General features: G+C 38.0%; 7 protein-coding genes and 1 long non-coding RNA gene across 11 annotated transcripts; 6 read left to right on the top strand and 2 right to left on the bottom strand.

Moving 5' to 3' along the window:
* The first annotated feature begins 59 nt into the window (after positions 1 to 59).
* LOC9322407 (uncharacterized protein PF11_0207) lies at positions 60 to 2,229 on the top strand. Its single transcript, XM_002887837.2, has 4 exons — positions 60 to 141; positions 1,198 to 1,280; positions 1,357 to 1,896; positions 1,966 to 2,229. The coding sequence occupies exons 1-4, from the start codon at positions 60 to 62 to the stop codon at positions 2,011 to 2,013; spliced, it is 753 nt and encodes a 250-aa protein (XP_002887883.2). The 3' UTR covers positions 2,014 to 2,229.
* A 1,591-nt stretch (positions 2,230 to 3,820) lies between these two features.
* LOC9323945 (mediator-associated protein 3) lies at positions 3,821 to 4,387 on the top strand. Its single transcript, XM_021034319.1, has one exon. It carries the CDS (start codon positions 3,867 to 3,869, stop codon positions 4,233 to 4,235), a length of 369 nt encoding a protein of 122 aa, XP_020889978.1. The 5' UTR covers positions 3,821 to 3,866; the 3' UTR covers positions 4,236 to 4,387.
* A 369-nt stretch (positions 4,388 to 4,756) lies between these two features.
* Positions 4,757 to 6,150, top strand: LOC9322406 (uncharacterized protein At5g39865). Its single transcript, XM_002887835.2, has one exon. It carries the CDS (start codon positions 4,921 to 4,923, stop codon positions 6,019 to 6,021), a length of 1,101 nt encoding a protein of 366 aa, XP_002887881.1. The 5' UTR covers positions 4,757 to 4,920; the 3' UTR covers positions 6,022 to 6,150.
* Positions 6,151 to 6,476: 326 nt separating this feature from the next.
* On the bottom strand, positions 6,477 to 8,024 carry LOC9323944 (30S ribosomal protein S6 alpha, chloroplastic). The gene is made up of 2 exons (XM_021034318.1): positions 7,518 to 8,024; positions 6,477 to 6,894 (listed from the first exon to the last, which is right to left on the bottom strand). Exons 1-2 carry the CDS (start codon positions 7,908 to 7,910, stop codon positions 6,652 to 6,654), a joined length of 636 nt encoding a protein of 211 aa, XP_020889977.1. The 5' UTR covers positions 7,911 to 8,024; the 3' UTR covers positions 6,477 to 6,651.
* An 82-nt stretch (positions 8,025 to 8,106) lies between these two features.
* On the top strand, positions 8,107 to 10,130 carry LOC9323943 (26S proteasome non-ATPase regulatory subunit 8 homolog A). The gene is made up of 6 exons (XM_002887834.2): positions 8,107 to 8,280; positions 8,601 to 8,679; positions 9,019 to 9,121; positions 9,217 to 9,480; positions 9,575 to 9,686; positions 9,778 to 10,130. The coding sequence occupies exons 1-6, from the start codon at positions 8,176 to 8,178 to the stop codon at positions 9,916 to 9,918; spliced, it is 804 nt and encodes a 267-aa protein (XP_002887880.1). The 5' UTR covers positions 8,107 to 8,175; the 3' UTR covers positions 9,919 to 10,130.
* Positions 10,131 to 12,960: 2,830 nt separating this feature from the next.
* On the top strand, positions 12,961 to 16,381 carry LOC9323942 (protein NLP6). Of its 4 annotated transcripts, XM_021035441.1 has the most exons (7): positions 12,979 to 13,355; positions 13,495 to 13,664; positions 13,763 to 14,057; positions 14,152 to 14,199; positions 14,329 to 15,241; positions 15,316 to 15,636; positions 15,735 to 16,342. In XM_021035441.1, the coding sequence occupies exons 3-7, from the start codon at positions 13,764 to 13,766 to the stop codon at positions 16,202 to 16,204; spliced, it is 2,046 nt and encodes a 681-aa protein (XP_020891100.1). In that variant the 5' UTR covers positions 12,979 to 13,355; positions 13,495 to 13,664; position 13,763; the 3' UTR covers positions 16,205 to 16,342. The 4 variants fall into 4 exon arrangements, with proteins under 4 accessions (XP_020891098.1, XP_020891100.1, XP_020891096.1 ...); XM_021035439.1 differs by having other exon boundaries at positions 12,961 to 13,355; positions 13,495 to 14,057; positions 15,735 to 16,381; XM_021035437.1 differs by having other exon boundaries at positions 13,011 to 13,355; positions 13,495 to 14,057; positions 14,326 to 15,241.
* Positions 16,382 to 16,838: 457 nt separating this feature from the next.
* Positions 16,839 to 17,847, bottom strand: LOC110230983. Its single transcript, XR_002334081.1, has 2 exons — positions 17,548 to 17,847; positions 16,839 to 17,198 (listed from the first exon to the last, which is right to left on the bottom strand). It is a non-coding gene; the product is annotated as an uncharacterized LOC110230983 (long non-coding RNA).
* Positions 17,848 to 18,791: 944 nt separating this feature from the next.
* On the top strand, positions 18,792 to 21,943 carry LOC9323941 (mediator of RNA polymerase II transcription subunit 37a). Its single transcript, XM_002887832.2, has 6 exons — positions 18,792 to 18,897; positions 19,294 to 19,561; positions 19,658 to 19,872; positions 19,967 to 20,209; positions 20,390 to 20,869; positions 20,975 to 21,943. Exons 1-6 carry the CDS (start codon positions 18,858 to 18,860, stop codon positions 21,715 to 21,717), a joined length of 1,989 nt encoding a protein of 662 aa, XP_002887878.1. The 5' UTR covers positions 18,792 to 18,857; the 3' UTR covers positions 21,718 to 21,943.
* The last annotated feature ends 439 nt before the right edge of the window (positions 21,944 to 22,382 follow it).

Below are 22,382 nucleotides of genomic sequence, written 5' to 3'. Positions count from 1 at the left end.
ACAGACAGAAGAAAATTTTACCTCTTCGTATTTCTGGGTAAGACCAAGCCGCTCGAGACATGTCCGGTCTAAATACCGCCATTGTTTCCTACTGCGCGGGCACTGAGGTTCCGGTTCGACGACCCTTGAAAGAACTGGGGGGTAAATTGGTCAAAACAATTTGTTACTTTTTGTTGAGGGCAAATCGGAGAATTCGCCCAAATTTGTTTGATACGCTCGCAGAGAGACTGAGGGCAAATTGGAGAATTCGTCCAAGTTTGTTATATCATTCTTCCCCCCCAAACCCTCTCTGTCTCTTTCTTCACCGTCAAGTATCAGTTCGGGAGCAGTCTAGAGAACAGAATCGCTGGTGAAGAGAGAAACTTTAAGCATGCTTCGGTTTTGAGGAAGAATTACGACACTATTTTCACCGATTCAGGTATCTCTAACCCTAAATTGACTCCATTTCACTTTGCGACTGTGTTTAGTGGACGAAATTTCATGTTCGATGTTCGATTCTCAGATGTTGGAATCTGTGAGAGGTTCGATTTCTTCGAGTTTTAGGGTTCTTTTGTCGCAATTACTGTTACTGATTTCCTTCTTTCACTTTAGAGAAAACAATCGTACGTCGCTGGTTTTGAGGAAGAACTACGACACTATCTTCACCGATTTAGGTATCTCTAACCCTAAATTGACTCCATTTCACTTTGCGACTGTGTTTAGTGGACGAAATTTCATGTTCTATGTTCGATTTCTTCGAGTTTTAGGGTTCTTTTGTCGCAATTTTTGTTACTGATTTCCTTCTTTCTCTTTAGAGAAAATTAACAAGCGTACGGTCGCTGGTGAAGAGAAATGAAGGAAGCATAAATTCGTGATTTTTACGATCGTCTTTCTCAAGGTGTGTTGTTTTTTTCATGATTCAAGTGCGAAACTTTCTGCTCACTGTTGTGAATTTTACTTTCTTTCTACTATTGGGATAGGTTTGATCTGCGAGGAGATTTTTTTGATTTGGGGTAACGTCTTGATGAGGTTCTTCTGACCAAATCCATTGTATTGTTGGAGAATATACAAACAAAAAGTTGAGGCGCAGGAGTTAACTATTGCAAGTAAGGAGGTTTTGTCTTCTTTACTACATATAGTTTTTGCTTTGCAATCAACTGAATTCTTTGGAATTTGTATGTTTTCATGTCTCATTTGTTTGGTTTATGCCATCTGAAGTTTCACTGCACTTGGAGAGGTTCAAAGATGCGTGTTCCAGCAAGAATTACAGTACCTGTAGAGAAGTCTTGTCTCGCCTCAAGGTATCGATTCACTTTGAAGAATTTGAGGATTTTGAGCTTGAGGTTGATTATGCTAAAGGGTTCCATTCTTCTTTAGGATATTATCGATGAAAAGGAAGCCCAAGAAGGACTAACTCTGCCACAAACTCATGACGAAACTGAAGATAATGAGCATGTTGAAGAGCCTCAAGACTTTGATAACAACGAGCAAGAACAGATTGGTGACCAGCTAGACTTTGATAACAACGAGCAACAACAGATTGGTGACCAGCTAGACTTTGATAACAACGAGCAACAACAGATTGGTGACCAGCTAGACTTTGATAACAACGAGCAACAACAGATTGGTGACTTTTTTGATGGAATACCTGAAGAAGAAAACGACCTTGAAGATCACCTAGGTTTTTCAAAACTACCTTTGGACGATAACTATCTTAAGCAAAACCCTTGGGGATATTTCACAACTGTGAAAACTTCTGAAGAGTTGCAAAAGAACCAGAAGCGAGGTGGAGCAAAGGCACAGAAGAAGCGCGGTGGAGCAAAGGCACAGCAGAAGCGCGGTGGAGAAAAGTCACAGCAGCAGCTCAATGAGGAGCCTCTACGTCGATCTGAACGACGCCCTACACCTACTAAAAGGGTAAGTAGACTCGTTGGATAACTTTTCTTTTTGTATTTTCAGAACTAATTAGAAGTTCATGTGTTTTAGTTGCTTGAAAGTTTGGGACAGCGTGATTCTGAAGAGGAAGAAGAATAGTGAAAGCGTGATTCTGAAGAGGAAGAAGAATAGTGAAAGCGTGATTCTGAGGATTTGACTGGATGACAGCTACTTGATCTTGTGGTTTGACTGGAAGTTAACTCATGATACCAATAGATTACAGCAAAAACACAATTCTTTGAGTATCTCAAGTTTTTCTAAACTCACTAGAGAAAATCTCAGTCAAGAAGAAGAATCTCATTGAAAGAATCTCATTTTTACACGGTAAAATTTGCAGAAGAAGACTAGTTTGGTGGATGGCCAGAGAAAAATGGTAGTTCAAAAAACTTTCTGGTGAAATAATTTCTAATAGATAGATAAAAGCAAGAAGAAACTAGTAAGTCGTCTAATGTTTTGTTTCATCTTCTTGTTTCAAAAGAGGCTGAAACAGGTCAGAAAGAATCTCATCCCTTATCATTTCCCGATACCATGCTTCCTTGGTTTCTCTGTTAAAGAGAGACTTCCACAAGGCCAAAATGTTAGACTCCATCACTTCTCTCGCAAACCCATTCGCCTTTGAAACATCCTTGGCACACCTCAACTTTTCCTCCACCTTCTTCAATATCCTTTTACTTCGATAGTCAAATAAATGTCGTGTAGATCTCTGATTCCTTCATCAAAATCCTTCCAAGTGGTCCTGATCAATTCCCACTTGCCCAATTTGCCACCAGTATGATATACTCCATTCTTCAGTTTGATGTTTTCTGAGTAGACATAATGAATAACACGAAGCAGCCTTTCCATCACCGGACTTCAAGGTTTCAGGTCCCTTTTTACATCTCTCCATAACATCAAGGAGAAATGTAACATACTACGAATGTTATCACACAGCAAGAACATCGATTCAGCAACAAATAGCGAGAGCTCAACTCCTAGTCGCACAATCTCCTCTCTCATCTCCTGCGTTGCAAAATTAGACCTGCCAAAACAACAAAGAAATGTCAAACATGAAGACTTACTTTATTATATATGTAACCTGAGTGAGTTAAAGAAAAATTCTGAAACAATATAAGGAGAGTATACAGGTATTGTCTGTATCTCGCTATGCCATGATTCACCCAAAATAGGCTGAAACAGTTCGCTAAGAATCCTATCCTTTATCACTTTATGTGTTGCTTCGCCAGCTTCTTCATCAAAGAGTGACTTCCACAGGTCAGAAATGTTAGTTTCCCTTGCAAAACCATTAGCGGCTGAAACATCCTCTGCAGACCTCAATTTATCCTCTAGCTTCATCAGCACTTGCTTGTACTTTGCAATAGCCAACGATAATAGTCGATCATCAAAATGAGAGCTATCATTTCTTCTGAGAACCAAAACAAAGCGATGCAAAATTATGATCCCGTCAGTAAAATCCTCCCAAGTGGTCCTGATCAATCCCCATTGGACGGATTGCCATCATCTTGATACACTCCGTTCGTTGGTTTGATGTCTTTGAAGTAGATATAATGAATAACACGAAGCAGCCTTTCTGACACAGGATCTTAGGGACGTATAGTATATTTGCTTAACTTAAAGCAGAACAAAACATAGTAGGAATATCGTCACAGAGCAAGAAGATGGATTTAGCTACAGAGAGTGATAGCTCAACTCCTAGTCGTACAACCTCCTGTTTCGTGTCGTCCTTCCCAAAGCCGCTCCTACAAAACCAAAATGTCTAGTACTAGTACACATTTTGATTCCATCTCTGCTCCTCTAACGGCTTTTGTAGTCTATTAATACTTTTTTAGGCTTTTAACAAAATTTTGGCCCATTTTTCGGCCCATTAAGACAAGGTTTTTGAATTTTCTCTTTGAAACCCTCAAGTGTTTTTTTTATGCTTGGTCGATCTTTAGCCGTCTCCATCATCAAAATCAATGGAGGAAGAAGAAGCGAGAGAAGTGGTGATCGATAATGATCTAAAGAAGAAGATCAAGGAAACAGTGAAGAAGATCCTGAAACGTTCGAGCTTACTTGAGATTACAGAGATTAAGGCCCGAGAAGAAGCTTCCGCTGAGTTGGATCTCGATCTTTCGCGAGATCCGTACAATCTAATCATCAGAGAAGCCGTCGATACTTTCATTGAAAAGGCGATAATGACAATCGAGACTGAGATGGGGAAGCTTCACACTCAGATCGTAGACGATGTCGATGGAGGAGGAACCGAGAAAACAACGAAGACGACGACGAAGAAGAAAACAAAGAAGAAGAAGAAGGTGGAAGAAGCAGAGTCATCAGCTGCTTAGGTAAAGTGTCATTAGTTGAAATTAGTGTTTTAGCCATTGATAGAGTGCTCAAAGTCAAAAGTGTATCAAACTCTGTAACATGATGATCCATCAACAGCTTATTATTGGGCTTCTATATGTTTTGTTACTTAAAAATTGATGATTGTCTGATTCATTATTATGCATTTAATTTGCAAAACATTTCTTTGTTTTTTGTTAAAATTGATATTCAAAAGACTCAAAAGTGTATCAAAATGAAACTTGTTTTTCCAATGTTATAGGTTTTTTGTTATGAAAATGCATTACATTTGTAGCAACCCTTCAAATGAAAATGACATTTTGCATATCTTTCTTTGGGTAGAGATTTTGACATTTGCATATAGATAGGAGAGACAATTAGAAGATTGATTGTCAAGAATCTGATGTACACACCACGTAGCTTACACTGAAGCCACAAGTACACTTTGTGGTGGTCGTCACTCTAATTCTCATTATAATCGTTTCACAATTATTCATGGACTCGAATAAATCCACAATTGTATACTAAGCATTATAGGAAGAATACAAATTGATGCAAAAAATATTTAGATAAGAGACCGGTCTAAGACCACACAAAATGCTACCCTTCATTTTCTTGCTTTCTTCATATAATAAACACAAAAACCACATACTACAAAGAAAACTGAACAAAATTTGAAGAATTAAAATGGGGTGTACATCGTCCAAGCAAGTGAAAGCTAACGTCGTCGCCGATGTTTACAAACCACCGCCGTCAAGTTTCGCCGTGTTTGATGTCAACGCCATCCAAGAGCCATGGCTAAAATTTGAACATGAAGATGATGAGAAACCGCCACGCTCCACCGTCTTCGACACTCTCGAGGAGGATGATGATGATGATGATGATGATGACGCTCCAAAAACATGGGATGAAGTCAGCAAATCTCTAGAAACTAAACTTAAACCTGCCGCCGATAAACCGCCGGAAGTTGTCTCCGTTAAACCTCCGGCAACTCCTCCACGACGGCTTCCGCGGAAGAGCGCATCGTTCCACACACTGGACGAGCTTGAAACCAGGGCCAAAAGACAAATCGCCGCGCAAATCCCGACGACGGTGGTTAAGCTTAAGAGAACCGAGTCGATGTCCGAGCTAAGACCCGAGTCAGATGATCGGACGGAGTCCACTCAGTCGTCCTACTCAGGGCCTCGGTCAGTGAAGGAGAACATATTCGTCAAGAGAGACAGAGAACGGAGGGAGAAAGAAGGGAACAAGAAACCGGTGATGAACTGGGACCCACTTAGGGAGTTCCCGGAGAAGTGTCCTCCGCGAGGAGGGGAAGGTTTGGTTGTCTACACGACGTCATTGCAAGGAGTGCGTCGCACGTACGAGGATTGCATGCGTGTGAGGGCCATCATGGAGCAGCAAGGAGTGGTGGTGGACGAGAGGGACGTGTCTTTAGACGCCGGAGTCTTGAGCGAGCTTAAGGAGCTCCTCCAAGACGAAGCATCGGTGGCGCCGCCGAGAGTGTTTGTGAAAGGGAGGTATTTGGGAGGAGCGGCGGAAGTGACAGCGATGAATGAGCACGGGAAGTTAGGGAGGGTGTTGAGGTGGGCACGTGTGGAGAGAGTAGGGGAGGAAGGGAGGCTCACGTGTGAAGGGTGCGGAGGAGCGAGGTGGTTGCCTTGTTTTGAATGCGGCGGAAGCTGTAAGGTGGCTGCGGTTGGGGCGGCTAAAGGTGAAAGGTGGGAGAGGTGTGTCAAGTGTAATGAGAATGGATTGATTCGTTGTCCCGTTTGTTTTGTTAATTAAGAACATGAATATAGTTTACACAAGCAAATAGAGGTGTGTCAAATATACGTTGTCTTGTTTGTTCTGTTATATGTATGCGACAGGTTTGATTATTTCTTAATGTGGCAAATTGAAAATGATTTGAAACTAGGCTCTAGGATCTTAAACAAAATGTTAAAGCATGCATGAGAATCATTCTAATGCTAGCTTCAATGGTCTCTTACTTGTATATGTTTATGGTTTTGATCATTTACATAAAGGTGTTGAACAAACACTTGTCCAAATCTGTTATCAATTTATTTTGAAGAAGAAACAATTGTTTTCTTTGTTGTCATCATTCGTGTCAAATTGACTGATTTGATATGCTTTCGTTGAGGATCTTTTGCAATGAAACAGAGTTGATATGAATTCCGTCATGATGGTTTGTATATGGCAAATTGGTGTTAATTTTATATTCTGTTTTTGAAGTATGCTTCTCAAACTTAGCTTTAGAATTTCTCACACTCTGTTACAGTAGAAAACAGAGCAATGCATAAAAAAAGATAAATTGAAGCAGAGCCAAATAAAGATAGATTTACTTTTGTTCTTCCAAAGAAACCAAAAAAAGAATCCGACTTTTTTCTTCACACATACACAATGTTCATGGTCTCTTCAGTTGTACTTTCTCTTCTTTATCTTGAAGGAAGATGATCGGATAATGTCATCGTCGGCAGTGAGAACGGTCTCGAGCGGAGTTATTGACTCGGGTTTGGTGAAGTAAGTGAAGAGAAGGTAGATTCCATCCAGGTAAGTGTTGGTTTCTCCAGCTTTGTTCTTCTTTCTAATGCTGTAAGCTAATGGAATCACTCCTCTGTTGAACACTTCCACATACATTCCACCTCCTGCCACAAGCAACTGCCACACACACCAGAAAAACAGTGATATAACAAATCTTTCAGAGTCTGTACCACGTAAAAAACTTCCACTACTTCGAACCCGACACAAATTTAAGAATTCTGATTTGATTAAACATGTGATATAGCGTAAAGAATCCACAAATGATAACTGTGTATTAGCTCGTTTTGAGCATCAAATCATCTGGAAATTTCAAGAATTGAGTAAAAATGTTAAGGTAAAACATAACTAAGAAGTGCATTAAGGGCTCCTATCTAGTTTCCAGTGGTTGAGACTTAAAGAATTCACAGCCCACAGAAGGATGAGATTGCTCTTGGAAAGCTAAACTCTTTACTTCAATTTTAACAATGAGTTGTCACAAACATTCAATTGATAAGAAACCAATAGCTGCAAATTACTATCAACTCTACATTGAAACCATTTTCTCTTGCTTTGTCATTAACGTGTAAGAACAGACACAAGATGCAACTTTTAGTGAATCTCTTACCTATACTATGACACAAATTTTCGAGTCAGAAAAATGTAAGTAAGATCAGTTTCTAATTGAACCCCATCTCAAATTACCTAACTTTCCCTCTGACATGAAACAGAAAAACAGGTAAATTTGGAGACTTTTTAATTACCTCTTCGTATTTCTGGGTAAGACCAAGCCGTTCATCTTCAGACATGTCAGGTCTCAAAACCGCCATTGTTTCGTACTGCCTGAGCCCAGGTGGGCACTGAGGTTCCGGTTTGTCCTCAAGGGCAGTTGAGACTCCCGACCCGGGAGGAGAAGTCGGGTCATCATCCGACCCGAATCCACCTTCAAAGAAAGTTCCGGAGAAATCAAGAGCCTGAGATTTCACCACAAATTGAGAGCCATCTCTCTTCTGCTGTTGTTGTAGCGAGGCACAAATAGGTTTGGACTTGGAAATGAATGGTCTGAGAGAGTGAGAGAATGAGAGCAGCGGCTGCGAAGATACATTAGGCAGAGGGCAAATTGTGGAATTCGATAGACATAGCGAAGACGCAACCATTGTTGAGAGCTTAGTACAAGTAAACACAAGAGTTTGGAGAAAGCAAAGAGACGATGAGGGTAATTTGGATAAGAGATGATGATGGTACACGTTAGTCAGAATGCTATTGTACACTGTGGGCCTTTTTTAGATTGATTCGGCCTGTTAAAGGCCCATTTTTTGTAAAGACATGTTTTTTTATCTTCGCGATCAAGCCAGTTCTCGGAGCAATCAAATCTATAAGAAAAGAATCGTCGCCGGTGAAGAGAAAGAGAGAGCTCAAGCAATGGATCCGCAGCTAACGGAAGTTTCACAGCAGTTCGAGAGATTCAAGGCGGCGTTTGCGAGGAAGGATTACAATACCTGTAGTGATCTGTTGTCTCAGCTTAAGGTCTCTCTCTCTCTCTTTGAACCCTAATTTGCTTCGATTTCACTTCTTTGCATATCTGCTTAACAAACGAACTTTAGGAAAATTGATGGGCTATGTCGGAAGAGTTTGAATCTATGAGAGCTTTGATTTATACAAGTGAGAATTTTTAGCATTTAAATGTGTTTCGGATCTTTTGGTAGAGCTAAGTGCTGCGGAAATTTTTACTTTCTACTTTAAGGGATTGTTATTGTGTATAGAGAACATGTTGTCGGGATTGGTTTAGATTTACTATTTACTGGTGAGAGTTTCTGATTTCGGTGGGTTTATGTTATTTTCTTCAGGTTCTTCTTACCAAATTCACAAGTCTTCCTCCATTGTTCGAGAATTCACCTAATGCAGCCAAGGAATTGACTATTGCAAGTAAGTTTCTGTTTTTATTGTCGGGTTTACATTGAGTTATTGCTAGTAAGTTTAGATTTTTGCTTTGCCTTCAATTGCATGGTGTGTTTCGGATGTGTCTATTCCCATGACTTATTTGTTAACTATATACTTAATACCACCCAAGGGTCACAAAATCTGAGGGATTATATCAGATTATTCTCTTCTTTAGTTTGTCGGGACGATGTAAACTTTTTGATTGCTGTTTACTGCGTATACATTAATTGTTGAATGCTGCATTGGTTTGGATTTAGTTATTGGTAATTTTTTTGTTCTTATTGATTATCCCCTTCTAAAAATTTGACAATTGGTGAATTCTAGGGGACATTTATGAGCATGCTGTTGTTCTAAGCGTAAAAACCGAGGATCAAGATGCTTTTGAGAGAGATTTCTTCCAGTTGAAACCTTACTATGTGGATGCCAGGTGAAGAAAGAACCAACTGTCTGATCATTATGCTTTTCAATTTGATGCATTGTTTTCTTTTTTGTTCTAACATATCTTCTTTTCTTCTGCACCAGGAACCGTATTCCCTCATCTCCACAGGAGAATCTTATCCTGGGTCTTAACCTTCTGAGGCTGCTTGTACAAAATAGAATTGCTGAATTCCACACCGAACTTGAATTACTTTCATCAGCTACACTGGAGGATCCTTGCATCAAGCATGCAGTAGAGCTTGAGCAGTCCTTCATGGAGGGTGCCTATAACCGTGTGTTGAGTGCTAGACAGACCGCGCCTGATGCAACTTACGTTTATTTCATGGATCTCTTGGCAAAGACCATAAGGTAGCATCAATGAGTCCGTCCTTTTCTGAATTTGTTCAGTCTTATGTCTTCTCGCGTGTATCTCACCTCTTTATTGTTATGACTAAATTATCAGAGATGAAATAGCTGGATGCAGCGAGAAAGCTTATGATTATGTCTCTATCAGCGATGCCCGGCAGATGTTGTTGTTCTCTTCTGATCAAGAACTCTTAACCTATGTCAAAGAGGTAAAAGAAAAAACATTTTTGTGCAAGGTGTTGGAATCTTTTTTAGTTTCATGAACCGTTGACGCGATTGAAATTTGATCAAATCTTATAGGAGCACCCTGATTGGGAAGTGAAGGAAGGGTTTGTTGTCTTCCAGAAAGCCAAAGAAACTGCACCGTGCAAAGAGATTCCGTCTCTGCAACTCATCAACCAGACTCTAAGCTACGCCAGAGAACTGGAGCGTATCGTGTAAGATCCGACTTTCCTCACTGCTTGTCTCTTCTCTTCCAATTATATTCCTGGAAATCTCCGGGTCCTAAAACGTTGTTATAATGTAATGACCGACATTGAGCGATTCAGTATTTTCTCCGGGTCAATGAGACTTTGTTGCGATATCAATCTGTTCTTCCATATCCTGTTACATTATATTCTATTGTTTAGTGTTCACTCGTTTTCATTTGGATACTTGCTTCGATGCTTTGCTTGAACATGATGTCCATAATTTAGGGGTGTTCAAAGCTAGGTATAGGCGTTCGAAATATTTCGGTTTTGTTTGCGGTGGAATGTTTCAGTGCAGTTTGATTATTTGGCTTAGGTTTGGTTTAGTTTTGGATAAAAAGGATAGATTTGGAGAGCCTCTAAAGTGTAGCTGGATATGGAAGATTGAAGAAGGATAGAGTCATTACAGAACAAGGACAGACAATTGTCCATCGCCAAACACTCATCAACTTGGCAAACAAGTTGAAACAAGTGGGGATTTACGTTGCAAGCATTTCTTCTCCTTCCTTGGGGTTAAAATATTGATTAACAGCTAAATAACAAATTAGGGAAGTTATTATATCATTAGAAGAAAGAATAATCACGATTAGATGTCCCCACAAGGAAAACACGTTACTGTTAATAAATATTTATGTATTGCAAAGTAAGGATCCACTTTGGGTAAGTAGTTGAAAGTGGCTGAGTGGTTTCTAGCTTTTTTATTCATCTCCGAAAGTGAGATTCGTTTTAACATAAGTTTTTTCGTTGTTGTCAATTATTGCTTTGTTATTTGCTAAGAACATCATTATTATCGATTTAATTATAGGAGTCGTTGTTATTCTACTCACCACAACAAGCACTTAGTGCCTAATTACGTCTTAATTTTATATATTTTTAAAGCTTTTGGGCGCATAAAATATGTGCTATGACAACTTTCTTGGTGCTGGACGTGTAAGAAACGTCTTAACAACATATATTGATATAAATCAAGTAATTGTTTATTGAAATGTGATAATATTGGATTACATAAAAATCGTAATTATAAAAATGGTAAAGGATTAAATAAACCTTTACCAAAAAAATCGTCTCGGTCATAAACAATGCATTTTCAATAAAGTGATTGAATTCAAATTCATATGCATATGCAGCATATCGATTTTGTCAAGCTAATTTTCTAGAGATGGTCAATCCATATCAATATATATACTTTTAGAAACTTCCACCAAAATTACTAAAAAAGGATCCTATACTATTATTTGGGGAGTACACTTTATAAGATACCCTTAACTAACATTTCTTTTTGTAAAAATTTACTTAAGAATGTCATTATAAAAATCTTCTTTTAGAACAAATTTCATTCAATTTATTAAGGATAAATAAGTAAAATACTAATTTATGTCATTTAATTAATTTAATTAAATTATAAAACGAAAATTTGTTATTTTTTTTAAAATGACCAATCAAAATGAACATATAAGATTTGATATCTAACTTACCATATTAATTTGTTATTAATCATTAAACTTCACCTCTCATCTTAATATGAAACAAATAAATCATCATATCATATACATAATAAAAAAAAAAGTAATTTTTTTTCTGCATATGCCAAGATTTGAATTTTTAAAAACGCATATAAATTGTTCAATCTATAAAGGAAACAATTAAACTGGTCAAAAATTCAAACTTGAGTAATATATTTTTTTTACACAAAAATAAAGTCAACAAAAATTCCCACTGAGCAACGGGTCAGAATTTGAATATTTATATTCGATTTCATGCATTTATTTTTTTGAAATGTATAATTTTATATACTACAATAAAAATTTAAATATTTTAATTTGCAACATTTAAAATAAGTTTTACTTGATATTTTTAGAGAATATCATCAATACATAATAGTTCAAAAAGTTAAAAATTATAAATACTCTAATTTGATTGTTTTTAAAAATATTTATAATAGGTAGCGGGTTAAATATAATATATTATATGATGAAATGAGTTTTGATCCTTATAACTATTTGAATAGTTATATTTAATTTCATATAATTTGTTTTTTGAAATTCATAATTTTATAAACTACAAAAAAAATTTAAAGATTTTAATTTGGAATAATTAAAAATAGTGTAGAACATTTAAATATGGTTTGACACCTCTAAATATTTGAAAATTTGATTCCACAAGCAATTTTAGAATTAACGAATAATAGATTGTGCACGCAATATTTTAAAATGAAATATTGTGATTCTAAAATAAAAATATAGACTCCACGCACGGGTTAATTTTGGTATTATTATATACTAAAAAATATGTTTATAACATATTCGATTATGCGAATAATTGGTAAATTCCGTAATTATAAATCTCAAACAAATTCTGTAATTAGATTAGCTCAAACAAATCTCTATTTCAACAACCAAAGAATTATAAATTGAAAAAGAATTTTCTAAATTAATTCAAAATAATAGCTAATTTTCTTAATTAATTCAAAATAATCTATGTTTTATATGTGATTCATTTATGATATTTTAATATTTGATCTAACTGAAATATATGCAATCCTATTTTGCGGTTGTTAACATAAATTAACTCATTGTTCAAAAATTATTACTTTTTAAAAAATAAAATTATTTTATGTTTTCATATCTTAAAAAAAAAATTATCCATAATTGAGTATTTTAGAAAAAATTCTATATTTATTCTAATATTGTATATAGAGACTGACAAAAAAATTAATATTTTTTCACTTACTATTATAATATATTAAAACTTAGTTCTAATATATATATTATATAAATTTTGTAATAAATAAAATTCAACCCGTACTTTAGTACGGGTGATGATCTAGTTTGAATAGTAAAATAGCCGTAGAATTTATACTATAACCAAAAGATAATTGATTCCAACAAAAATTTGATGCTTTCTGTCCCAAAAAAAATAAATAAAGAATTTGCATGAAATGGGGAGATATTCTAGTGGTTGGGGTAAAATGGTACAGCGTGGAATCAAATATGTCAAAATAATATACTATTATTTATCCCAAAAGATTTAAATAATGTTACAACTTGTCTTCTCCTCTTATTTCTTCTCTCTTAATTATGTTTCCTCTCAGAAGCTGAATCAGAGTTTTTTTGCTTTGCCTCGGAGATTTCAAAGGAGCTCCGGCGAAACTTCCTCTGACGAGATTTTGTTTCTAATTTATCTCCCTGCTGCTGTTGATGGAACTTGACGATTTGGATCTCAGCGGTTCTTGGCCGTTAGAGCAGATCACTTTTGCTTCAAATTTCAAGTCTCCTCTCATTTTCTCTTCTTCCGAACAACCTTTCTCTCCTCTCTGGTCCTTCTCCGAAGCTTCCGGAGACGTCGGCGGCGAACTTTACTCCGCCGCTGGAGTTCCCACTCGCTTCACCGATTATTCCGTCTTACTCGCTGGTAAGTCTTCATGCTCTCTCTCTATGCAACTTTAGATTCTAGAATCCAATTCGGATAATGTAGTGGATATGGAATTGCATTGATCTAGCTAGATTAGTAGAATTTGGATCTGTAATTTATAGAATCGAACGAAATGCAGGTTCTGAATCTGAAACCATGACCAAGGAGGAGAATAATCAGGTTCCTTCTCCGTTATGGGGTATAATGCCGCTGGAGAATCCAGATAGTTACTGTGCCATCAAAGCCAAGATGACTCAAGCGCTTAGATACTTCAAGGAATCTACTGGACAACAACACGTTCTTGCTCAGGTTTGGGCGCCTGTAAAAAACCGTGGACGATATGTTCTTACAACTTCAGGACAGCCATTTGTTCTTGGTCCCAATAGTAATGGCCTTAATCAATACAGGATGGTTTCCTTGACGTATATGTTTTCCCTTGATGGTGAACGGGACGGAGAGCTCGGGCTTCCCGGACGCGTTTTCAGGAAAAGGTTACCTGAGTGGACTCCTAATGTGCAGTATTACTCCAGCAAAGAGTTCTCAAGGCTTGGTCACGCCTTGCACTATAATGTTCAGGGAACTTTGGCTTTGCCTGTTTTTGAACCATCCAGGCAGCTCTGTGTTGGAGTTGTCGAGCTTATTATGACTTCTCCAAAGATTAACTATGCTCCTGAGGTTGAAAAAGTTTGTAAAGCGCTTGAGGTTTGGTCTTGTTTCTTCTTTTTTTGTTTTTTTGGCTTCTTTATCAGTATCCTTTGATCTTCCGGTGACATTAGCGTATTCTGTTGTGTTGCAGGCCGTGAATCTGAAAACTTCGGAAATATTGAACAACGAGACCACTCAGGTTATCTGCGAGTCCATTGTCAAAAATCTCGAGTATTCTTTCAGAAACTTTCAAGAACTGTCTTGAGTTCATTTGGTGCTGTTCCTTCTCGTTTTGATCTCCATTTCCTCTTGATTTCTCCTATAGCAGATCTGCAACGAGGGTCGCCAAAATGCATTAGCTGAGATTTTGGAGATACTGACTGTGGTGTGCGAGACCTACAAATTGCCTTTAGCTCAGACATGGGTCCCTTGCAGGCATCGCAGTGTTCTAGCCTTTGGAGGTGGTTTTCAGAAAAGCTGTTCGAGCTTCGATGGAAGCTGTATGGGCAAAGTATGTATGTCTACTAGTGATTTAGCGGTTTATGTTGTGGATGCTCATGTTTGGGGTTTCAGAGACGCTTGTTCTGAACACCATCTGCAGAAGGGACAAGGTGTTGCTGGGCGGGCGTTTCAGTCTGGAAATCTATGCTTCTGTAGAGATGTTACTCGGTTCTGCAAAACCGACTACCCATTAGTACACTATGCACGCATGTTCAAGTTGACGAGCTGTTTCGCTGTCTGCTTAAAGAGCACATATACGGGGGATGATGAGTACGTTCTTGAATTTTTTCTTCCTCCAGCCATCACAGACAAGAGTGAGCAAGATTTTCTATTGGGTTCTCTGCTTCAGACAATGAAGCAGCACTATTCGAGTCTCAAGGTTGTCTCTGAAACTGAACTTTGTGAAAACAACATGTCTCTTGAAGTCGTGGAAGCTTCGGAGGATGGAATGGTTTACTCGAAACTTGAACCTATCAGGATACATCATCCAGCACCAATCTCTAAGGATTATCTTGAGCTCAACGCACCCGAACAGAAGCTGAACTTAAACTCTGACCTTATGGAGAATAATGAAGTTGATGATGGGTTTGAGAGGTTCCAAACGCTTGATACTATACCGGAGGCCAAAACAGTGAAAAAATCAGAAAGGAAGCGTGGGAAAACAGAGAAAACGATCAGTCTAGAAGTGCTTCAACAATATTTTGCTGGTAGTCTAAAAGATGCAGCAAAGAGCCTCGGAGGTATGTTCTTAACCTTGTGTATTAATTGTAATCGTTGATAACAAACTCAAAAAATTTGTGCTTTCTTTTTCCAGTTTGCCCAACAACAATGAAACGCATTTGCCGACAACACGGGATCTCACGATGGCCATCTCGAAAAATCAACAAGGTGAACCGATCTCTCACACGACTTAAACATGTTATAGACTCTGTTCAAGGTGCTGATGGGTCACTCAATTTAACGTCCCTCTCTCCTCGCCCTTGGCCTCACCAAATCCATCCAATCGAAAACCAATTACCAAAGAACTGCCCTCCAACTTCTACATCTCCCCTAAGTAATCTCCAAGATGTCAAAATCGAAAACAGAGATGCAGAAGACAGTGCAGGTTCATCAACTTCGCGTGCTTCTTGCAAAGGTAAGTTAAAGCCTTTCATCATCAACAACAACATTTATTCATACTGCAAAAATCTCAAGATTCATAACCATTGTTCTCATCTGTCTCGTGTTTCACAGTAAGTCTTATTTGCGAGACGCGTTTTCAGCTCCCAACACACAACCAAGAACCATTCAGACAAACGGGCTTGGACGATTCTGACAGTAGCTCTAAAAACATAACAAATTTTTGGACACACTTAAGTTGCCAAGATACAGCTTCTCCAACAACACTTCACAATAAGCTCGTGAGTATAAAGGCAACGTACAGAGAAGACATCATCAGGTTCAAGATCTCACCAGAGTCGGTAAGCATTACGGAACTTAAGCAGCAAGTGGCCAAGAGGCTGAAGCTCGAAACGGCAGCGTTTGAGCTCAAGTATCTAGACGACGACAGAGAATGGGTCTCGGTCTCATGCGATGCGGACCTCAGCGAGTGCCTCGACACGTCTGCAGCGAAAGCGAACACACTGAGGCTCTCAGTACATGACGTGACTTTTAACTTTGGGAGCTCATGCGAAAGCTCAGAGGCAACTATGATGTGCTTGTGACAATGCTTCACTTGTATACAACTTTCTTGTATGGATCTGAGAGTTTTGTTCCTTTTTTCTTTGTGGGAACATGTTTCTTTAGAAGAGAAGTTTTAGTGTTCTATTTTTTTAAGATGTATAAAAGCACACTTCTCCACATCAATAGATGTTGATTGGAATAATAATAATTGTTATTATTTACGTATGTGACTTAGCCTGTCACGTAGAGTGAATTGATTTCAAAATTAACATAAGTGACCAATTTTGAATAATTTAGGGGAATGACCATAAAAGAAAAAGAGGTAAAAGAGAGAAAGGTTTGATGGTCAAGATTGCTGAATACGTTGTTGTTGTCGGAGCTTGCCGCAGCCGTTTGTGAACTTAGATTTCAATGTCTCGTCTTGGTCCGTAAAGAGGGAGAGGAGATAGGCAGAGCTACCATAGGTGATCCTTGTTGTTGCAATTGAGCCACCACATCAAAGAGAGAGTGAGCATTATGATCCACTAGACGAAGTCGGATATGAAGAAGCCGCGGACTGGAGTGACAATAGAGACCGAGACCATTCCACGGTGATGGTGAGGCAGTGTTGAGTTTATTGGTATTAGATCGGAGATGGTGGTGTTGACTTGAGATCAGTCGAAGAAGAACTTAATGTCACATAACAAACGAATACTTAACATGACACTTAATGTCAATGAGACAAAGACTCACATGATAAAAACTTAAAGTCATATGCATGCATACGTATCTTTTTCATTTATTACTGTAATATTTCCCTAAAGCTTGGTCCATTACATCATATATGTATACATGCATGGTATTTTTTGTTTTGATTGGTAAATATATTATTCGTTTAATGAAGCTCATTATTTTATGAATGGTTTAAGTTTGCTTTTATGGTTTTCCTTTCCCTGGTTCATGATCTTGATTGGCTCCTGTTCGTGCATAGTCTAGATGAAACTCCACAAGCTCCCTCTCCTTTATTTCGCTACCCTCCTTAACATCATCAATACCCTTTTTTGTTCAAAAAGTTAACAATCCGAAGTTAAAACTTTCTAATCACTATCATAAAGCATGGAAAATTGGCATCAAAAGTAGGGTAAAGACTCGTGTTTACTTTATCTCACACAGCAAAACACAACGTTAACAGACCATTAAGTAACCATTTTTGACAATCATTTTTTATATAGTTTTAGAAGCAATGTGTAGTATAATCCATTAATGTTTATCTCAAACTAAGTTTCTATATATACATATGATCAAATAGCAACTTATGAACTGTGATACGCGAATCATGATATCATATAAGATACAAAAATTGAGTATATTGTATATTAAAAAACGGAAAGGAAAGAAAATTTACCTTCTCCGACCTGAGATTCACAAAATGACGAGGGGTAGCGTTTGATACATCAGTAGAGGTGATAGTGAAAATAAGAAACATGAGAACTACTAACTTTGTATTATAGCTCATATTTGTTTTTTCTTTAGCAAGACATAAGTATTGTGGGATTTTATAGAGACATATGAGATGAGTTATATAGAAGCAAGAGGTGGAGATGACATTGTGATTAAAGGTTGTTATTCATTTTGGAAACACAATCAAAAGCTATGGATAATTATAATTGTAAATTTATAGGAATATATGTTATAATTAGTTACATATAAAATATAATAATAGTTTTTTCCAACAAATGAATTATCAAAGTCAACTTGGTGCACTATGGATCCTCTTTTGTCACCTCAATTCATCATGTCTCTCAATTTGCTTTAGTTTGCTCCTATAATTTAACAAATATACACGAAACGTACACATAGATAAACATTTACATTTCGCTTGTTTTATTGGTACTATTTGAGATGATCTTTACTTGATTTTAATATAAAGTCTTTTTTTATTCTTATTGCTAATTTAATCATTACATATCGGAGCCATGATATCACCACATAGATCATATCTTTTTATAGGAAATAAATATAAATGGACTACTGAATGATACATAGGGGAGGCTGGTTAGGGTAGTGGCAGTGATAATGGAGAAGAGCACCATATAATTTGATATATTCCTAATTAATAAAAGTTGAATGATTCATATCTCTCCTCTTTTGTTTATATCTCTTTCAAAACCTTTACCAAACCCATAAAGGCTAATTTATTCGTCTTTTTTCTTTGTACCCACAAGCACTCATCACATATTTTACAGATTTTTTAAAAGCAAGTACGATCTCTGATTTTATTCTAAAAATGATTCGATCTTATCAAACAAAATGATCAGGATTAATTAATATTGGGCAACAATGAATGGGTTATATGGCCTGCGTTCTATTGGGCTTTAGAAATTAGAACGTGTATTAAAGGAAAGAGGCCCATTATCAGGAACGAACGGTCAAGATGAATCCAACGCAAGATCAGAGATCTAATTGGACGGTGTTCTACATGTCGTGATATGATTGGTTCATATAATCTAAGATGACATGGCGTATTTTTCTTCGCATTCCATGTGTTTACCATACACATGTTATTAACTGATTGGTCCACGTCATCTAAGATGACACGGGCTCTCTCTCTTTCTTCGGGTCACTGAACCTTTAAAAGCCTCCACGCGACCTCTCGAACCCAACATTAATAAAGAAGAAACTCATCAGCTCAGAGATAAACGAAGGATATTGGAGATGGCACGCGACTCGTTGGTGCTTGCGATCTTCTTGTTAGGTGAGAATGATTCATATATTACTTAGATCAAGCCTGGATCTGTATCTATGTATGTTTTTTTGTTTCTGCTTGAGTTGTTCTAGATTCTTAGATCACAGATTTCGTGAATGTTACTGGATCGAGTTTTGGTGCGAATAATCAAAATCTGATGTGACGATTCGTTGTTTCGTGAATTTGATAACTATAATGTTTTTGTTTTTTTCTGATTAGATCTGTTCTTGCTGTGAAGTTTATAGTGCATTGGGATATATATAACTCTATTATCTACATTGCTTTCTGCTTGAGCATTGGCTGGAAGTTTTGGATAGTGATCTGTTAGTGTTAGAGCGTAATATGATAGTATATCTGTGTTTTGCCTTATGGTAATTTTATTGACGATTGGAATTATGGCTTCAGGATGTCTTTTTGCGATTTCAATTGCTAAAGAAGAGGCTACGAAGTTGGGATCTGTTATAGGAATTGATCTTGGTACCACTTACTCTTGTGTTGGTGTTTACAAAAATGGCCATGTTGAGATCATTGCCAATGACCAAGGAAACCGTATCACACCTTCCTGGGTGGGTTTCACCGATTCCGAGAGGTTGATTGGTGAAGCTGCTAAGAATCAGGCGGCTGTCAATCCAGAGAGGACTGTCTTCGACGTCAAGAGATTGATCGGGAGAAAGTAAATTACATTTTCCTTTGCTTTTTGGGTCTCTGTCTTGTCTTTTCTCGTGGAATCTTGCATTAAAGTTTATGTCTTTCCTTTTCTACATTGCAGATTCGAGGACAAAGAGGTGCAGAAAGACATGAAACTTGTTCCTTACAAGATTGTGAACAAGGAAGGCAAGCCTTACATTCAAGTCAAGATCAAGGATGGTGAGACCAAGGTTTTCTCTCCTGAGGAGATCAGTGCCATGATTCTTACTAAGATGAAGGAGACTGCTGAAGCATACCTTGGCAAGAAAATCAAGGACGCTGTTGTCACTGTTCCAGGTGAGCTTCAGTTAACTTTATATTGTGTGCTTAACTCTCTTCTTTATGTATGTTTGTTTGCTTGATTTGACCTCTTACTGTTTCCCCTGTGCAGCTTACTTCAATGATGCCCAGAGGCAGGCCACAAAGGATGCTGGTGTTATCGCTGGGCTCAATGTTGCTAGAATCATCAACGAACCCACTGCTGCTGCTATTGCCTATGGTCTGGATAAGAAGGGTGGTGAGAAGAACATCCTTGTCTTTGACCTTGGTGGTGGTACTTTTGATGTCAGTGTCTTGACCATTGATAATGGAGTGTTTGAGGTTCTCTCCACAAATGGTGACACCCACTTGGGAGGTAACTTAACCTTTACCTTAAATGCATTGTCTGATATTCATCGCCTTTAATAACAACAATGCATATTATAGATTATACATTAGGCAGAACGAACATTGTAATACGCATTTGGATTCTGTGCCAGAGGCATATATATATATGGTTTTTGTGTTAACATGTTTTGCTGTGTGATTTGCGCAGGTGAGGACTTCGACCACAGGGTCATGGATTACTTCATCAAGCTGATAAAGAAGAAGCACCAGAAGGACATCAGCAAGGACTACAAGGCTCTGGGTAAGCTCCGAAGGGAATGCGAGAGAGCCAAGAGAGCTCTTAGCAGCCAGCACCAAGTCCGTGTTGAGATTGAGTCCCTCTTCGATGGCACTGATTTCTCTGAGCCACTCACCAGAGCCCGTTTCGAGGAGCTAAACAATGACTTGTTCAGAAAGACAATGGGACCTGTGAAGAAGGCCATGGATGATGCTGGTCTACAGAAGAGCCAGATCGATGAGATTGTACTTGTTGGTGGAAGTACTAGGATCCCAAAAGTACAACAACTATTGAAGGACTTCTTTGAAGGGAAAGAGCCAAACAAGGGTGTGAACCCCGATGAGGCTGTTGCTTATGGTGCTGCCGTTCAGGGAGGTATATTGAGCGGAGAAGGTGGTGATGAAACCAAAGGTATGTTACTCTGCTACGTATAGCTGATTATTGTCTTTTTAGTATAAATGTCATGATTGTTTTAGTTTAAATGTTGTGTCTAAATGTGGTGTATTTGAAATTCAGATATCCTTCTTCTGGACGTTGCGCCACTCACTTTGGGTATTGAGACTGTCGGAGGAGTGATGACAAAGCTGATCCCGAGAAACACGGTCATTCCAACCAAGAAATCTCAGGTGTTTACGACATACCAAGACCAGCAGACCACTGTCTCCATCCAGGTCTTTGAAGGTGAACGAAGTCTCACCAAAGACTGCAGGCTGCTCGGGAAATTCGACCTCAATGGAATCCCACCAGCTCCAAGGGGTACCCCTCAGATCGAAGTCACATTCGAAGTGGATGCCAACGGTATTCTCAACGTGAAAGCAGAGGACAAGGCAAGTGGGAAATCAGAGAAGATCACAATCACGAATGAGAAGGGACGTCTGAGCCAAGAAGAGATTGAACGGATGGTGAAGGAGGCAGAGGAGTTTGCAGATGAAGACAAGAAGGTAAAGGAGAGGATTGATGCAAGGAACAGCCTGGAGACATACGTGTACAACATGAAGAACCAAGTGAACGACAAGGACAAGCTTGCAGACAAATTGGAGGCAGATGACAAGGAGAAGATCGAAGCCGCGACTAAAGATGCTCTCGAGTGGCTCGATGAAAACCAGAATGCAGAGAAAGAAGATTACGATGAGAAGCTCAAGGAGGTCGAGGCTGTTTGTAATCCGATCATCACTGCGGTTTACCAAAAGTCGGGTGGGGCACCGGGAGGTGAATCAGCTTCAACAGATGAGGATGATGAATCTCACGATGAGCTCTAGACCAAAAGTCGGATATTGCTGATTTGTGACTGAAGTGGTTGAAAAGAGTAGAGACTAGAGAGAGACAGACATATTAGTTGTTATTAAAGTTTTGAGCTTTTTATTCAAAGAAAAGCTGTTTTTTTTTTTTTTTTTTTTTGATGTATGTTATCAAGGAATGTTTTAAAGATTTTCAAATAGGGACAGATTCTCTCTTTTTACATGGTATGCTTGGGATTTTACCAAACTCATTTACACTCAAAAAAGTTAGTAAAGAAAACCTGAAATATTTTGAGGATTTATTCCCAAAGAAACTGTTTCGTTGTTTGGAGGCGTTGGAGCTTCCAGGTTTATAATTTTCAACTCACAATCTGGCCCATACTACCATACCCGAACTATTTTCGTTTTTCTTTTGGGCCTATAATTTGTTAATTTGCTGGTTTTTTTTCGGGAAAACTACAAAACAGTCCTCCATTATACATATTTATTTAGTATATTATGTTCTTAAACCATTTCTATAGGTCATTGACGACCCAAAAAAAAAAAAAACCATTTCAATAGGTTAATATCTTGAACTAATAAAACTAGAGCAATTCTTTTAGATAGTCCAAGAACAACTTTTACAGAAAACAAAATAGCACACATGGGTGAAAAATCCGAAAATAGCATTCATTGAATAAGAAAAA

Source organism: Arabidopsis lyrata (assembly GCF_000004255.2).
Source record: "Arabidopsis lyrata subsp. lyrata unplaced genomic scaffold ARALYscaffold_2, whole genome shotgun sequence".
In the NCBI taxonomy this organism is placed as follows: domain Eukaryota; kingdom Viridiplantae; phylum Streptophyta; class Magnoliopsida; order Brassicales; family Brassicaceae; genus Arabidopsis; species Arabidopsis lyrata.
Note: the sequence above shows the minus strand (reverse complement) of the source record. Positions and strands in the feature narration are given on the sequence as shown.

Bases quoted from the DNA above. Each gene is read 5' to 3' on its own strand.
- LOC9322407 (XM_002887837.2), top strand. From the start codon at position 60: ATGTCCGGTCTAAATACCGCCATTGTTTCCTACTGCGCGGGCACTGAG. The intron at 1,281-1,356 runs GTATCGATTCAC...ATTCTTCTTTAG, and splicing joins AAGTCTTGTCTCGCCTCAAG to GATATTATCGATGAAAAGGA. The intron at 1,897-1,965 runs GTAAGTAGACTC...CATGTGTTTTAG, and splicing joins GCCCTACACCTACTAAAAGG to TTGCTTGAAAGTTTGGGACA.
- LOC9323945 (XM_021034319.1), top strand. From the start codon at position 3,867: ATGGAGGAAGAAGAAGCGAGAGAAGTGGTGATCGATAATGATCTAAAG.
- LOC9323941 (XM_002887832.2), top strand. From the start codon at position 18,858: ATGGCACGCGACTCGTTGGTGCTTGCGATCTTCTTGTTAG. The intron at 19,562-19,657 runs GTAAATTACATT...TCTACATTGCAG, and splicing joins AAGAGATTGATCGGGAGAAA to ATTCGAGGACAAAGAGGTGC. The intron at 20,210-20,389 runs GTAACTTAACCT...TGATTTGCGCAG, and splicing joins TGGTGACACCCACTTGGGAG to GTGAGGACTTCGACCACAGG.
- LOC9322406 (XM_002887835.2), top strand. From the start codon at position 4,921: ATGGGGTGTACATCGTCCAAGCAAGTGAAAGCTAACGTCGTCGCCGAT.
- LOC9323942 (XM_021035437.1), top strand. From the start codon at position 13,142: ATGGAACTTGACGATTTGGATCTCAGCGGTTCTTGGCCGTTAGAGCAG. The intron at 13,356-13,494 runs GTAAGTCTTCAT...AACGAAATGCAG, and splicing joins TTATTCCGTCTTACTCGCTG to GTTCTGAATCTGAAACCATG. The intron at 15,637-15,734 runs GTAAGTTAAAGC...CGTGTTTCACAG, and splicing joins TTCGCGTGCTTCTTGCAAAG to TAAGTCTTATTTGCGAGACG.
- LOC9323943 (XM_002887834.2), top strand. From the start codon at position 8,176: ATGGATCCGCAGCTAACGGAAGTTTCACAGCAGTTCGAGAGATTCAAG. The intron at 9,481-9,574 runs GTAGCATCAATG...CTAAATTATCAG, and splicing joins CTCTTGGCAAAGACCATAAG to AGATGAAATAGCTGGATGCA. The intron at 9,687-9,777 runs GTAAAAGAAAAA...CAAATCTTATAG, and splicing joins TCTTAACCTATGTCAAAGAG to GAGCACCCTGATTGGGAAGT.
- LOC9323944 (XM_021034318.1), bottom strand. From the start codon at position 7,910: ATGGTTGCGTCTTCGCTATGTCTATCGAATTCCACAATTTGCCCTCTG. The intron at 6,895-7,517 runs GTAATTAAAAAG...TGTGTGTGGCAG, and splicing joins TTACCCAGAAATACGAAGAG to TTGCTTGTGGCAGGAGGTGG.